The sequence below is a fragment of the Oncorhynchus nerka genome, linkage group LG24, assembly GCF_034236695.1.
Source record: "Oncorhynchus nerka isolate Pitt River linkage group LG24, Oner_Uvic_2.0, whole genome shotgun sequence".
Lineage (NCBI taxonomy): Eukaryota > Metazoa > Chordata > Actinopteri > Salmoniformes > Salmonidae > Oncorhynchus > Oncorhynchus nerka.
The window spans coordinates 47195523-47212528 of NC_088419.1; the positions used below are offsets into that span (position 1 = coordinate 47195523).

At 43.9% G+C, this 17006-nt stretch overlaps 1 protein-coding gene across 1 annotated transcript in view; it reads right to left on the reverse strand.

Annotated features, from left to right (window-relative positions):
- kif14 (kinesin family member 14) overlaps nucleotides 1–17006 on the reverse strand; it is a 54442-nt gene that overhangs the window by 33650 nt on the left and 3786 nt on the right. Inside the window, exons 9-23 of the mRNA XM_029631955.2 lie at nucleotides 16187–16303; nucleotides 13886–14004; nucleotides 13307–13479; nucleotides 12726–12873; nucleotides 12520–12583; nucleotides 11900–12084; nucleotides 10781–10883; nucleotides 10492–10649; nucleotides 10161–10308; nucleotides 7315–7606; nucleotides 6897–6990; nucleotides 6530–6671; nucleotides 6072–6175; nucleotides 4901–5004; nucleotides 3152–3382 (exon numbers count right to left, since the gene is read on the reverse strand). Of these exons, the coding sequence (XP_029487815.2) occupies nucleotides 3152–3382; nucleotides 4901–5004; nucleotides 6072–6175; nucleotides 6530–6671; nucleotides 6897–6990; nucleotides 7315–7606; nucleotides 10161–10308; nucleotides 10492–10649; nucleotides 10781–10883; nucleotides 11900–12084; nucleotides 12520–12583; nucleotides 12726–12873; nucleotides 13307–13479; nucleotides 13886–14004; nucleotides 16187–16303 (2182 nt within the window). The remainder of the gene's footprint in view (nucleotides 1–3151; nucleotides 3383–4900; nucleotides 5005–6071; nucleotides 6176–6529; nucleotides 6672–6896; nucleotides 6991–7314; nucleotides 7607–10160; nucleotides 10309–10491; nucleotides 10650–10780; nucleotides 10884–11899; nucleotides 12085–12519; nucleotides 12584–12725; nucleotides 12874–13306; nucleotides 13480–13885; nucleotides 14005–16186; nucleotides 16304–17006) is intronic.

Below are 17006 nucleotides of genomic sequence, written 5' to 3' on the forward strand. Positions count from 1 at the left end.
TGCTACGCATGTACGTTTTCTTAACCACAACTGGATTAATCAATCAATAATTACTGTGGAAATGAATGACGAAAATATTGCAATAAAGTACACAAATGCAATTTATCATATTGTTGCTTAAATGAAACTCTTAGTCATCCAAACGTTTTAAATACTTTCAAATCTAACTTTGTCACGAGCCGAATACAACAAGTGTACACAACCTTACCGTGAAATTCTTAACTTACAAGCCCATAACCAACAGTGCTGTTCAAGAAAGAGTTAAGAAAATATTTACCAAATAAACTAAAGTAAAAAAGAATAAAAAGTAACAAAATATCAAGGCTATATCCAGGGAGTGCCGGTAGAGTCAATGTGTGGTGGGAGCTAGGGATGAAGTAACTATGCATAGATAATAAACAGCGAGTAGCAGCAGTGTACAAAACAAATGGGGGAGGTCAACGTAAATAGTCCGGTGGCCATTTGATTAATTGTTCAGCAGTCTTATGGCTTGGGGGTAGAAGCTGTTAAGGACTAGACTTGGCGCTCCAGTACCGCTTGCCGTGCGGTAGCAGAGAAAACTGTCTATGACTTGGGTGACTGGAGTCGCTGACCATTTTTTGGGCTTTCCTGACACTGCCTAGTATATAGGTCCTGGATGGCAGGAAGCTTGGCCCCAGTGATGTACTGGGCCGTACGCACTACCCTCTGTAGCGCCTTATGGTCAAGATGCCGAGCAGTTGCCATACCAGGCTCTTGATGGTGCAGCTGTAGAACTTGAGGATCTGGAGACCCATGACTCATTTTCATTCTCCTGAGGGGGGGAAAGGTGTTGTTCGTGCCCTCTTAACGACTGTCTTGATGTGTTTTGACCATAATAGTCTGTTGGTGATGTGGACATCAAGAAACTTGAAAACACTCGACCCGCTCCACTACAGCCCCGTCGATGTTAATGGGGGCCTGTTCGTCTCGCCTTTTTCTGTAGTCCATGATCAGCTCCTTTGTCTTGCTCACACTGGAGGGAGAGGTTATTGTCCTTGGCACCACACTGCCGGATCTCTGACCTCCTCCCTATAGGCTGTCTCATCGTTGTCGGTGATCAGTACACACCTCTGACGGGGCCCCAGTGTTGAGGATCAGCGTGGCAGACGTCTTGTTGCCTACCCTTACCACCTGGGGGCGGCCCGTCAGGAAGTCCAGGATCCAGTTGCAGAGGGAGGTGTTTAGACCCAGGGTCATTAGCTTAGTGATGAGCTTCGTGGGCACTATGGTTTTGAACACTGAGCTGTAGTCAATGAGCAGCATTGTCACATAGGTGTTCCCTTTGTCCAGGTGGGAAAGGGCAGTGTGGAGTGCGATTAAGATTGCATCATCGGTGGATCTGTTGGGGCGATATACAAATTGGAGTGGGTCTAAGGCAGGGTTTGAAAATGTCAGTGAAGACACTTGCCAGTTGGTCCATGCATGCTTTGAGTACATGTCCTGGTAATCCGACTTTGTAAATGTACTCAGCGGCTTTGTAAATGTACTCCATGGATTCTGGTACGGTCTCTGAGGGGACGACGTCGTCGATGCACTTATTGATGAAGCCGATGACTGAGGTGGTATACTCCTCAATGCCACTGGATGAATTCCGGAACATATTCCAGTCTGTGTTAGCAAACCAGTCATGTAGCGAAGCATCCACGTCATCTGACCACTACCATATTGAGCGAGTCACTGGTACTTCCTGGTTTAGTTTTTGCTTGTAAGCAGGAATCAGGAGGATATAATTATGGTCAGACTTGCCAAATGGAGGGCAGGGGTAGAGCTTTGTATGAATCTCTGTGTATGGAGAAAAGGTGGTCTAGAGTTTTTTTCCCTCTGGTTCCTGATTTGTTTTCCTGCATTCAAGTCCCCGGCCACTAGGAGCACCTCTTCTGGATGAGCATTTTCTTGTCTGCTTATTGCCTTATACAGTTTGTTGAGTGCGGTCTTAGTGCCAGCATCGGTTTGTGGTGGTAAATAGATGGCTAGGAATAATATAGATGAGAACGATTGGTAGATAGTGTGGTCTACAGCTTATCATAAGGTACTCAAGACTTCTTTAGTATTAGACATTGCGCACCAGCTGTTATTGACAAGTAGACACACCCCCACCCCTCGTCTTACCAGACATAGCTTCTCTGTCCTGCCGGTGCATGGAAAATCGCGCCAGCTCTATATTTTACCCACCGTCGTCTAGTCACGACTCAGTGAAACATAAGATATTACAGTTTTTAATGTCCCCTCGGTAGGATAATCTTGATCTTGATTTTCAGTCATAAGAGACGGTAGCAGCAACATTATGTACAAAACAAGTTACAAAAAATGCAAAAAACTAACAAAATAGCACAGTCGGTTAGGAGCACATAAAACATCAGCCATCTTCTCCGGCGCCATTCTACTGAAGCAATAGCCGTGTGTGGTCAACTATAATTTCAGCACCGCTATGATTGGGACAGCGTTATAACGCTGCTTTGAAACAAGCCTGTGGACTCGTCTAATTTGTTTGTCTAACAGTGTTATCAGGACATTTTGCAAGAATGTTATAGCCTAAGCTAGCGTATAAGGTGTGATTATATTTCTCTTCACTCACATAGTAGCCCAGGCTATATCCCAGACTAAAAGCCCTTGTCTTTTAATCAATGTAATTTTGATTCACTGTTATTTGATCTCTGGCTGGGCAAATAAGTGGAGGCAGCTCCTCTATTAGTTTGCTAATATCTGATCAGACACATTCGGGCATTGCTATTTTGTAGCATAAATGAAGTGTATTATTTTGCTAATGACTCGTGCTCAAAAGCCCACGGAGTTTATGAAATATGAACACGAGACTCGCATCCTTTCGAAAATATAGATTTATTATTTTCTGTGCATATCATGATGAAGATTCCAATTTAACACCACACGCCTGCTCCCTACAAGGTGTAGAATCAACGCCTAGGCATAGCTCGTATTAGTGTTTACGCCCAGGTGGTGCAACATATATAATTTTTAGGTCCAGCTTAGAGCACATTTTACATTGGACATAGATTTACAAACCACTTACAATCAACTGGTGCAACCGGCCCCTGGTGTTGCAAGCACATAACCTACTGAGCCATGGAACATTGAAGCATGGAAAATTGTGAATTTTGAGATGCAGACTTACCACTCTCCTGACAGTCATCGTCCAGGCCATCGTACAGGCTGGAGATGGTCGTCACGGCTGTGTACACACAGTAGAGGTCAGAGCTCAGCCTGTCTGCCATGCTCTCCTCGTAGCTGTGACACCCGCGCAGCTGGCCCACCATCTGGCCAATCAAATCTTTGCAGATCCCCGGCAGGGTGGAATCTAATGAGATGGGGTGCAACGAGGGCGTTTTGGCCACACCCATCAGACCTGGAACAGAGACAGACAAGTCTCCAAAATAATTACATGGAATATGAAGGAAACTCCACGTGGACTACGAGAGCTATAACTGTAGGCCTAAAGTGGCTTGCGAAATTATTCACCCCCCTTGGCATTTTTCCTTTTTTGCTGCCTTACAACCTGGAAATAAAATCGATATTTGGGGGTTTGTATCATTTGAAGATGCAAAATATGTTTTGTGAAACAAACAAGAAATAAGACAAAAGAAACGGAAAACTTGAGCATGCATAACTGTTCATCCCCCAAAGTCAATACATTTTGCAGCAATTACAGCTGCAAGTCTCTTGGGGTATGCCTCTATAAGCTTGGCACATCTAGCCACTGGGATTTTTGTCCATTCTGCAAGGCAAAACTGCTCCAGCTCCTTCAAGTTGGATGGGTTCTGCTGGTGTACAGCAATCTTTAAGTCATACCATAGATTCTCAATGTGGATTGAGGTCTGGGCTTTGACTAGGCCATTCCAAGTCATTTAAATGTTTCCCCTTAAACCACTCGAGTGTGGCTTTAGCAGTATACTTAGGGTCATCGTCCTGCTGGAAGGTGAACCTCCGTACAAGTCTCAAATCTCGAAGACTGAAACAGGTTTCCCTCAAGAATTTCCCTGTATTTAGCGCCATCCATCATTCCGTCAATTCTGACCAGTTTCCCAGTCCCTGCCGATGAAAAACATCCCCACAGCATGATGCTGCCACCACCATATTTCACGGTGAGAATGGCGGGGTGATGAGAGGTGTTGGGTTTGCCCCAGTGTTTTCCTTGATGGCCAAAACGCTCAATTTTAGTCTCATCTGACCAGAGTACCTTCTTCCATATGTTTGGGGAGCCTCCCACATGCCTTTTGGCAAACACCCCTTATTGTTCAAAGTTTCAGATATTTTTTTATAACCCAACCCTGATCTGTACTTCTCCACAACTTTGTCCCTGACCTGTTTGGAGAGCTCCTTGAGCTTCATGGTGCCCCTTGCTTGGTGGTAGCCCTTGATTAGTGGTGTTTGAACAATAAAGGGTGTTAGTGGTGCAGCGACTGGGGCCTTTCAGAACAGGTGTATATATACACTGAGATCATGTGACAGATCATGTGACACTTAAATAAAGTCCACCTGTGCGCAATCTAACTAATTATGTGACTTCTGAAGGTAATTGGTTGCACCAGCTAGGGGCTTCATAGCAAAGGGGGTGAATACATATGCACGCACCACTTTTTCGTTTTTTACATTTTAGAATTTTTTTAAACAAGTTATTTTTTGCATTTCACTTCACCCATTTGGACTATTTCGTGTATGTCCATTACATAAAATCCATTTAAATTGCAGGTTGTAATGCAACAAAATAGGAAAAATGCCAAGGGGGATGAAAACTTTTGCAAGGCACTGTATTTTTATTTGACACCTAATGTTATACCATTCTTTCATTTCTATATACGGTAGCCTGGAAAAGAAACTAAAAGTACTTCAGTGTCTTACACACAGGACCGCACAACACACATACCAGAGGACTGTGAGGTGTTACTGTTATGAAGGCTTTGAATAGGGTGCACTCGGATTTCATAGAGACGCCCTGAAATCCTCCTGCTCTTCAACAGGCTTCTGCTCCTATAATGTTGGGGAACAAACAACAAAAAACACACATGACTAATGTGTCTTGGAATGGATCTCAACAGTCTAACACAGCATTGCCCCAACTTTCACTGATGTGAAAGCAAATTCATGTCTGATAGGCACCACGCACCAGCTACATTTCATTCACCTATCCTGTTATCATATCAGTGCAGATGAAGGAGAGGAGACAGGAGCAGAGGAGGAGGCCATTTAAAATAATTGAGAGCCAAACATTGGTTGGCAAAATGTGAGTGTTCTCTCGGGCAGCGTCCCAATTACCCACACTTTGTAAACTCCCGTCAATGGTGAATTCCCTCCAGCTAAGGCTTTTCAGAAAATCCAAAGCTTTTAAAATCCATGACGGGGAGTGAACACTTCGGGAAAAGCAGGCCTACGGGAGACAGAGACACACACACAGCCAGACCGACAGAGATAAACAGGGCACTAGCTGTGGCTGCTAGTGGGTTCAGGGTAGACTCCAGAGGATTCAGGTGAGAGTGAGTAGCGAGAGAGACCGAGATGGTTTCCATGTTTCCTTTGGCCTCCTCTCCTTCACTGCAGGCACCACCAGGCCCATAAACATAGCCAACAAAAAAAATTGCGCGGGGGGAAAAAAAGTTGCCGCGAGGGGAAAAATTAGGGAAATGTTTCTGTGTGGTTATTTCACACTGAGGTGAAGAAAAATGATACATTGAACTTCCAGGATGTGCCAAGTAGTAAATCAACAGAGTGGAAATATCAATACGAGCGCTGTAGAAGAAAAAAAATATCCAACACGTTCCATATGTTCAACGAATGATAGTTTTCTATGTTCACTCAAGTGAGCTCAAAAACAGTTTTCCACATTCATCATATTCAACTTAGTTCTGACACATTTTTGCATGCGAGTTCAATTGAGGAGGATAGAGAGAATGAAGAGTAGAGACTAGGTTTGTGTCCCAAAATGGCACCCTATTCTGTACATAGTGCACTATTGTTGACCACAGCCCTATAGGGCCTGGTCAACAGTGGTGTACTATATAGAGAATAGGGTGCCATTTGGGATGCACTATAGAAATTACCTTCTGCGTGAAAAGGAGGCGGTTGAGGAAGCCGATATATCTTGCTCCCACTCATCATTGGGGTCGTAAAACACGTCGTCATCTTTACAGGCGCTGCTGTCCCCCTGGGGAAGGAGAATAAATGACGGCTCAGTTTAACCCCAGTCTCATTTATTCATCTTAAATGAGAAATTACAGGAACGGAGGATGACCCTCATGCATAAACAAGCGTTTTGAAAATTAGGTGTGCACCGGCAAAATCCACAAAGGGCGGACTGACTGTTCCACTGATTGAGTGCGAGACAAACAGGGTGGGAGAATGCAGTCTAAATCGACTTGATAGTGGTATGATAACTACCAACTAGATTAACCAGAGAGTATCCACATTTCAATAAAAATGCACCCAACACAGCTCTTTAAATTCAGATGGACAACATATGCATTAGTAGCAAGGAATAACTCAAATGACTGTTACTGACCTGGTCGAGTTCCCTCATGGCGGCCAGGTTGCTCTGGAATTTCTCCAGACTCCAGAAGGTGGAGATGCCCAGTTTGGTGTTCTGCACCTGGACCTGCAGCTCTCCCTTTCCCCCTCCGCCCTCCTTCCCAGACCCCTCGTGTCTAAAAACAGTGAAGATAAGGATTAATCTAAAAAGGAAGAGAAAGAGACCTTGGACTCAATGAGACCCCACCCTGCCCAAATAAAGGTTCAATTAAATAAAACAAGAGAGAATTTCCTGATAGATGGATTTACAGTAATATCTCAATATGCAGCAAAACAAAGGACTATTTCATATAAATATTTATTTCATATAAATATTTAATATAGATTCTCTCCGCTCGTACCTGCTGAAAACTGTGTTCTTCATGAGTTTGTCACTGATCTTGTTGGCTTCCTCGATCATCAGAGACAACTTCATGGCGTCCCACTGTGGAGGGACTTAAGAGAACAGACCACAGAGCATTAGTGTATTTCCTAGGGACAAAACGAAAGCAAACAGAACCAAACTGGGAGGGATGTACCCAAGTTTGTCCAATAGAAACTCTTGTTTCCTTTGCAAAAAAAAGTTTTTCTACAGTTTGCTATGGTGTGGACTAATGAATACACACCAGGTCATCAGAACTGTAACTAGCTACAACACTAGAACCATGCTGTGACGTAATGGAAACGACACTTATCTTTACAACACAGCGCTAGCTATTAGTTTCGGTCCATTTCCTCGTGAATACAACCCGAAGATGAAAATTCCCAACAATGGTTTACCGTTTTTCAGAGTCTGGCTTCCTTTCTGCGCCACTTTCCTTTGCATCTCCTCAAGGTCTTTGCCGATCTTCCTCTTCTCTGCCTCGAGGGCCTCCACCACCTTGGCCTGTCGGACACCGTGATCGGCCATGGCCTGCCGTGTGGCCTGGGCCTCCATGTGGAGGCGGAGACGTGTCTTGTGCGTGTCCACTTCCTGCTCCAGCTCCACCTTGGCAAACTGCAGCTCCTCCATCTTGGAGACCACCCGCTGCTGGTCCATCTCTTGACACCGCTTCCTTTCGCTCTCCTCCTCCTGGGGGAAGGAAAGCACCATTGTCAATGAGTAAAAGGTCTTACAGGCCTAATGCAGTCGTTTTATGTATCAATTTCTGTGTAACAAACAATTAAGTACATTACTGTAATAGATTTCCATGAAAAGAGGGCAAAAGTAGTTTTTTAGCAAAAAACTATTTCTCAAGCAAGAATTTTGCTAGGGCTGTCTAGAGTGGTCTGCGTGGGGAAAACTGAAAACTAGCTGTTATTCGTTGAAAGTTAAGTTGTCTATTAACCAATTTACCACATGGTGATGTCACCACAGAAATCTGAAACCTGTGCAGATTGTATTTTCAAAACAGCCTAAAAGGATTATAGAAGGATCCAGACACTTTTTTTTGCAATTTCAGTTGTTTTTGAGAAACGGAAAAGCGCATAGAGATTTGGTTGTTAAAAAGCAAACTTCTCAGGTTACACCGTTGTATGACTACAAAATGTTTACACCTAACCTTTAAAATCAAGTAAAGGACATGGTCAGGTAAAAAAAAAGTCACAAGGCCAGATGGAAACACCAAATTTGTCTGTAAACTTTCCAAATGTCGACAAAACACAGTAGACAAGGTGGGATCTTTTTGTGTCTGTAAAATGTATTATGCTAGAAATGGCGTAATGTATGTGCAAATATTGATATAATAACCATCATATTGAAATAAACTTGAGTCACGTGATTATATGTTCTGTGGTCCGCCCACTACGACTCAGGAAAGCATGCAGGTTATTAAGCTACAGATGAACTTCACAGGGTGGTGAAAGTGCACGAGGAGCTTGATGCTCCTTTCAATTAAATATCAAGGGTCTTATTCTGGTGACATGATCGATGCTTGGCTGCTGTTTGACAAATACAAAATTATCCCACTCTTAATAATCTCATCATGTAGGTAGCCTACTCGAACTGTATCTGCAAGCTGTTCGCTATATAACGCAACATTTGTGGGAAATCCATCATTACAGTTGAAAATGCAATAGAAACCCATTTAACTTGTATTTTTTGTTCAGTACATGGGAATTTAAGCATAAAAGTAATTGTGTGCATTAACGTCATCACGTACAGCCTTTTGTCTAGAGATTGAAACATCTCCGGCGCGAAAATGGGTATCTAGACCCAGGGTCGAGACCTCGACCCCGCCCTGTGCAACTGGGTCCTGGACTTTCTGACGGGCCGCACCCAGGTGAAGGTAGGAAACAACTCCACCCCACTGATCCTCAACACTGGGGGCCCACAAGGGTGCGTTCTTAGCCCCCTCCTGTACTCCCTGTTCACCAATGACTGTGTGGCCATGCACACTTCCAACTCAATCATCAAGTTTGCAGATGACACTACAGTGGTAGGCTTGATTACCAACAACGACAAGGCCTACAGGGAGGTGGCGAGGGCCCTCGGAGTGTGGTGTCAGGAAAATAACCTCTCACTCAACGTCAACAAAGGAGATGATCGTGGACTTCAGGAAACAGCAGAGGGAGCACCCCCCCATCCACATCGATGGTAGAGTAGTGGAGAAGGTGGAAAGTTAAGTTCCTCCGTGTACACATCACAGACAAACTGAAAAGGTCCACCCACACAGACAACGTGGTGAAAAAGACGCAACAGCGCCTCTTCCACCTCAGGAGGCTGAAGAAATTTGGCTTGTCACCTAAAACACTCAACTTCTACAGATGCACAATCGAGAGCATCCTGTCGGGCTGCCTGGTACGGCAACTGCACCGCCCTCAACCGCAAGGCTCTCCAGAGGGTAGTGCCGTCTGCACAACGCATCACCGGGGGCAAACTACCTGCCCTACAGCACCAGATGTCACAGAAAGACCAAAAAGATCATCAAGGACAACAACCACCTGAGCCACTGCCTGTTCACCCCGCAATCATCCAGAAGGCGAGGTCAGTACAGGTACATCAAAGATGGGACCAAGAGACTGAAAAACAGCTTCTATCTCAAGGCCATCAGACTGTTCAACAGCCATCACTAACAGAGAGGCTGTTGCCAACATACTGACTCGAATCTCTGGCCACTTTAATAAATGGACTTAATAAAGGTTTCACCATTCACTTTAATAATGTTTACATATTATATTACCCATCTCATATGTATATACTGTATTCTATACCATCTACTGACTAGAAAATGTTACACCGTTGCAGGGTTTTTTCTGGATCAAAATGGGACTTAGGCGCTGGGCGTGGCCAACGTTGGACCGAGAAAACACTTAAGCGGCCCACCCGATACTTTTCTATGCAGAAAAAACCCTGCCGTGGTATCCCTATGACTACAAAATGTTACACCGAGTGACTATGCCGGATAAGTAGCCAACACTTGTGGTGCGTCTGATTTAGCTGGTCATTGGTCAATTCAGTAGCCCTGACATTACACCGTTACACCAAATGACTCACTTTATACAAGACAGTGAAGACACCATGGTACTTTACATAAGGTCTGATGTGAACATGAAGGCAGTGGCCGAGATTTGTCAGTGTTTTCATTCACACATTAGTCCTACATGTGCGTAAAGCCATGGTTGGCGTAAAGCCATGGTTGGCGTACCAGTTCTCTCTCCAGGGCTTTGATCCTGTTCTCATACTGAGTCTTCTGGTCAGACAGCTCCTTCTGGGCCATCTCTTTGGCCACTTGGATCCCCTGCATCATCTCCTCTTTGGCCTTCAGCCTGGCCTCCTCGATCTCCTCTTCCAGTCTAGAAAGAAACAAAATGGCCTCCTAATTGCATTAACAAGTTTTCGAACAAGTGCAGTATTGCATCATCGATGTGATCATCTAAAAATATTTTCACCCAGTACGCATGGGACTTTCAGTTATTCACATTGACGTGTGACAGGAATCATATCGCAATCGTTTCTGAATCTTGTGGTCGACTCACTGCGCTCTTTGCCCGGAGAGCAGCTCATTTTTGGCAAACTCAAAGTCCTTATGGCCATCGCCGTCGCCCGTCCAGCATGACACGCGTTTCCCAGACTGCACCTCTGCCGGGTGGTTGAAGCGGAAGTAATGGTCGCCACCCAGGATCACCCTGTCACCCTAGAAACCACAGAGATATATAAAAAATATTTTAAAAACGTGAGTGATTCATGATTGAGCTCACAGTCAGGTTTCTAATATTGTACCTTGTGCTTTTTATTATTCATCGTATGTGTGTACACAATACGTACATGATGCAGGACAGTGGTCTCAGATACCAGGTTCCCGTTGACAAAGGTCTTGGCGTTTTCTATGGGGATGATGCTGACTTCACCATTTACATTGGAAATTACACTGGAAAGTAACAGTTTAGTCAATTCTAGCCATAATGCAACTGAAACAATACAAGAATGACAACAAAAGGACACTGGAATAGAGGTGTTTCCTATTAAATAACCTGGAGAAGAAAGAACAAATCTACAGACAGAAGGACCGACAGGTCAAGAACGATGACAAAATTACACTGGAATAAAGTTATTTCATGTCAAACAAACATTAAAATATAAGCAAGTGACAGACGGGACTCATTAGTAGGCTATACGAGGCTATGGTACGATTGTTTTTCCCATGTGTAACTCGGCGTTGTTTTTCTTACACTGCTTTGCTTTATCTTGGCCAGGTTGCAGTTGTAAATGAGAACTTGTTCTCAACTGGCCTACCTGGTTAATTAAAAGGTGAAATAAAAACAATTCACTGGTCATCCCCAAAGCCAACACTCCCTTTGGCCACCTTTCCTTCCAGTTCTCTGCTGCCAATGACTGGAACGAATTGCAAAAATCACTGAAGTTGGAGACATATCCCCCTCACTAACTTTAAGCGTCAGCTGTCAGAGCAGCTTACCGCTCGCTGCAGCTGTACACAGCCCATCTGTAAATAGCCCATCCAACCAACTACCTACCTACCTACCTCATCCCCATATTTGTTTTTCTGCTCTTTTGCACACCAGTATTTCTACTTGCACATCCTCATCTGCACATATAACTCCAGTGTAAATTGCTAAATTGTAATTACTTTGTCACTATTGGCCTATTTATTGCCTTACCTCCTTACTTCATTTGCACTCACTGTATACAGATTTTCTATTGTGTTATTGACTGTACGTTTGTGTATCCCATGTGTAACTCTGTGTTGTTGTTTTTGTCGCACTGCTGTGCTTTATCTTGGCCAGGTCGCAGTTGTAAATGAGAACTTGTTCTCAACTGGCCTACCTGGTTAAATAAAGATAAAAAATAAATACATGTTTTAAATTTGTGCTTCCCCTTTTTAAAAGACGCTATTTAAAACCAAAGAGGTGGGTCGGTTCTCCTCACCAGTGGTGGTCTGCGATAAGGGCCCCAGACAGCTGGATGTCGTGGGCGGACGCTGACTTGTGCTGGCCGACCTTGGTCTGTCCCTCCTTAATCATGTATAACAGCATCTCCGACAGCTGCGGGTCCTCGTTCAGGTTTACCAGGTTGGGCAGCCGGTTGTCCACCTTAAACGTGATGCCCGCTTTCTGAGAGGGAGACAGGGAGAGGGAAGCAGACAAATATAGGAAGGAATTTACTTTGAAAAAATGTACAATAGACAATGTTTTTAATACGAGGTGTTAAAAATATATTAAGGATCATTCTTGCTGAAACCCTCATATTAAACACTAATGGTATTCACTAAATTGGTTTATATATAGGATAACCGTTTTTTCATTATTATTTGATTATTTTACATGTGATAAGGCCACAGAGGGCCAGAGATAATTACAGACATCTGTGATAATCTGAAGTACACAAAAAGGCCACAAGATGTCATCTGATGAAATTAAAACATGAAAGTTAGCAAAATTCTGGTACTTTACTGTTAACTTAAAACGTTTTGAGTAATATACCCTCCCTTTGCAACCCTAGTAATGAAGCTAAAGGTCATTTTCCACTTATAACAAACTAAAACTGACCTGTAATTCTTTGGTTTCCTCACGTTTGCGTTTCTCTGCCTGCTCCAGCTTCTCTCTCCACGCTCTGACAAGAGGTAAAGGAATCAGATTAAAGTAACAAACCAAGACTAAAACAATTGTTCGGACCCATTTTCATATTTTGCTACCTAGATCAGACCCTCTCTGGTACTAGTGCCTAAGGCGTGTGGAGGTTGTATGGTGATCACCTGTGGGCCTCGGCCATCTCCCTCTCCTGCTGGGTTAGCTGGCTCTTCAGAGCTAAGATCTCCTGCTGGAAGAGGTTAATTTTCTCCGGCTCAATGTCCTGAGAGCTCATTTGAGCAGCCCGCAGCTTCTCCACCTCAGCTTTCAGCTCTAGTAAACAAAGACACAAACAACATTGTTTGTTAAATTGCCACCAAAACAGAAAAGTGAGGAGCCATTTTGTATGAGCTTTTGTTCATAACAATCACATGTATGATGTCAAAAGACAACTTATTCTTGCAACCTACCCTTTAATACACATAATATGGTGATACACCACAGAAGGTAGATGGTCTCAATCTCTGCACTGTTTCCCCTTCCATGGTCAAATAAAGTATTTGCAAATGTGGCGCAGCTATCTCCTTTCAATAATACCTGCATGACAGTTGACTTAGCCCCCGTGTAAAGTGAGTGTATAAATATGTCCCGAAGGCAAGGTTAGAGCCGGGCTACCTAATTCAATCTGGTGATGGATAGATAGGAAAAAGAGAGCGAGAAAGACAGAGAGATGGGTGGTGGCATGGCGAGGGAGAGCGAGGCTGACCTCTTATGAGCTTGGCGTTGGTGTCCTCGTTGACCTTGGCCACGTTGATGATCATGCGGGCCTGCTTGGCGTACCGCAGCGTGCTCAAACTCTCCTCCACATTGCTGCCCGCTGGGCTCAGGGTGGCGATCATGGCCGTCTTGGAGTTTCCACCCAGGCTCTCCTTCAGCAGCCTGGACACACGGGCAACACAAACGACATTCAGTTTACCTCTCGACAAAACGACTTACTTCACAAACTGACTTTACCAACCTCTCGCAATTTCATAAGGATATCTTGTACAGGTAGTGGCATTGCCAACAACACAAACCATGATCTTATCCCCACATAGTTAATCCATGTTAAATAGTACCAATGTTTCTATTGAGGAATCTAAACCTCAATATCTCCTCCTTCTCATTAGTTTCAAAAGCTTGATGAAATATGTTTGTAGTTTACAATACTGTGGTGTGGCAAGGTAAGGGTCGATTCCATTTCAATTAAATCTCTCTAACTTGATAATGGAATTCAGCCCATCCTAATTGTTTGTATAACAAGAATTCAACTCTTTAGCCTGTCAGTGAAGTTTCTCTTACTCACCATGTGAGCACAGAGTCCCTATAGGGAATGAAGACCTTCCTCTTGGTCTGGGCCTGCTCTGACAAGGCAGAGATCACCTTCCCCAGGGTCAGCAGCGACTTGTTGATGCTGGCACCCTCCTGGGATACAGGGGAATAGGATACAGTTAGGCTGGATGGATTTGATAGAGAGAACAGATTGGCTCCAATTTGACTGGTTTTGAACTTTGCAAAAAATAAATGACAAATAGTGGGAAATGTCTTTCCTAGGAAATTCACTTCCTAATATAGGATAGGCTATATTTTACGCTTCGACATTGACTGGAAATAAATATTGATAACACATTTGTCTATGCCTGCAAATCGTCTTTCTCTCGTTGTTGCGCCTATGGCCCATGTGCGTCTCAATTAAATAGCCTGAAGGCTATATGCATAGGCGGAAAAGCACAACCTAGTTGTACAGTCGTGGCCAAAAGTTGAGAATGACACAAATATGAATTTCCACAAAGTTTGCTGCTTCAGTGTCTTTAGATATTATTGTCAGATGTTACTATGGAATACTGAAGTATAATTACAAGCATTTCATAAGTGTCAAAGGCTTTTATTGACAATTACATGAAGTTGATGCAAAGAGTCGATATTTACAGTGTTGACCCTTCTTTTTCAAGACCTCTGCAATCCGCCCTGGCATGCTGTCAATTAACTTCTGGGCCACACTGGGCCTGACTGATGGCATCCCATTCTTGCATAATCAATGCTTGGAGTTTGTCAGAATTTGTGGAGTTTTGTTTGTCCACCCGCCTCTTGAGGATTGACCACAAGTTCTCAATGGGATTAAGGTCTGGGGAGTTTCCTGGCCATGGACCCAAAATATCGATGTTTTCTTCCCCGAGCCGCTTAGTTATCACTTTTGCCTTATGGCAAGGTGTCCATCATCCTGGAAAAGGCATTGTTCGTCACCAAACTGTTCCTGGATGGCTGGGAGAAGTTGCTCTCGGAGGACGTGTTGGTACCATTCTTTATTCATGGCGGTGTTCTTAGGCAAAATTTTGAGTGAGCCGACTCCCTTGGCTGAGAAGCAACCCCACACATGAATGGTCTCAGGATGCTTTACTGTTGGCATGACACAGGACTGATTGTAGCGCTCATCTTGTCTCCTCCGGACAATCTTTTTTTCCGGATGCCCCAAACAATGGGAAAGGGGATTCATCAAAGAAAATGACTTTACCCCAGTCCTCAGCAGTCCAATCCCTGTACCTTCTGCAAAATATCAGTCTATCCCTGATGTTTTTCCTGGAGAGAAGTGGCTTCTTTGCTGCCCTTCTTGACACCAGGCCATCCTCCAAAGGTCTTCGCCTCACTGTGCGTGCAGATGCACTCACACCTGCCTGCTGCCATTCCTGAGCAAGCTCTGTCCTGGTGGTGACCCGATCCCGCAGCGGAATCAACTCTAGGAGACGGTCCTGGTGCTTGCTGGACTTTCTTGGGCGCCTTGAAGCCTTCTTCACATTTGAACCGTTCTCCTTGAAGTTCTTGATGATGCGATAAATGGTTGATTTTAAGGTGCAATCTTACTGGCAGCAATATCCTTGCCTGTGAAGCCCTTTTTGTGCAAAGCAATGAAGACAGCAAGTGTTTCCTTGCAGGTAACCACGGTTGACAGAGGAAGAACAATGATTCCAAGCACTACACTCCTTTTGAAGCTTCCAGTCTGTTATTCAAACTCAATCAGCATGACAGAGTGATCTCTAGCCTTGTCAACACTCACACCTGTGTTAACAAGATAATCACTGACATGATGTCAGCTGGTCCTTTTGTGGCAGGGCTGAAATGCAGTGGAAATGTTTTTGGGGGATTCAGTTCATTTGCATGGCAAAGAGGGACTTTGCAATTAATTGCAATTCATCTGATCACTCTTCATAACATTCTGGAGTATATGAAAACTGCCATCATACAAACTGAGGCAGCAAACCTTGTGAACATTTATGTGTGTCATTCTCAAAACTTTTGCCCAAGGCTGTATATTCAAGGAAATTAACTTCCTAAACATATGATAGCTAGGCTATAATTAGGCTCCAACATTGACTGGAAATAAATATTTATAACACATTTATTTTACTGTGTGCAAATCGCCCCGCTCATAAAAGTCAATCAAAAAGTATATTGAGTCAAGTGCAAATGTCCGCTCTCCTATTCTATTTCACTCAAACCTTCGGGTTCAGGCCGTCGGGTTCAGAACCAGTTCTTGCAGGAGCGGGTGGGAGTCGGACAAGAAGTCAGCGAGAGCGGGATGAAGAAATCAAGTCCAACTACCAGTGCTTACCCTGAGGCGGTCTCCGCTGGTCTGGGCTGAGGAGCAGCGTTCGCTGCCGGCCAAGTCCACCAGGTTGATCCTGCTGGTGATCCTGTGGTCATGTTCTTCCCCTTCCACAAACTCAGTCTACATAGACAAAGGGAGAACAGTCACACACACACGAAACATACAAGTAACTGATCAAATAATGGAAACACTCAAGTAAATGAGGGATACAAAGTAGGTGTTAATTAAGCAATTACCATCCCATCATACTTAGGGTGATATATAAAAATGCTGGGCAGGCCATTATTTGAGCTACTAAGGTCCCATAGGATGACCATGCTTCCAGCCACAGGGCAAGAACAGTCACTGAATGGTTTGATGAGCATGAAAATGATGTAAACCATATGCCATGGAAGTCTCAGTCACCAGATCTCAACCCAATTGCACACTTATGGGAGTCTCTGGAGCAACGCCTGAGTGTTTTCCACCTCCAAACACAAAACATCAAATTATGGAATTTCTTGTGGAAGAATAATGTCGTATCCTTCCAATAGAGTTCCAGACACTTGTAGAATCTATGCCAAGGTGCATCGAAGCTGTTTTGGATTGTGGTTGCCTTATTAAGACCCTTTATGTTTGTGTTTCCTTTATTTTGGCAGTTAGCTGTATGTGTGTATTCAAACAGAAAAAGAGATGAGCGACACACAAATGAAACAAATGTGCATAAAAACAGAAACACGAAGAACCACAAACACAAAGGACACAAGACAAACAGACCCAGATCGTCATCAGTGGGTGGATAATATGCATTTAGATGCACAAAGTAACGCTAACAGCATACAAA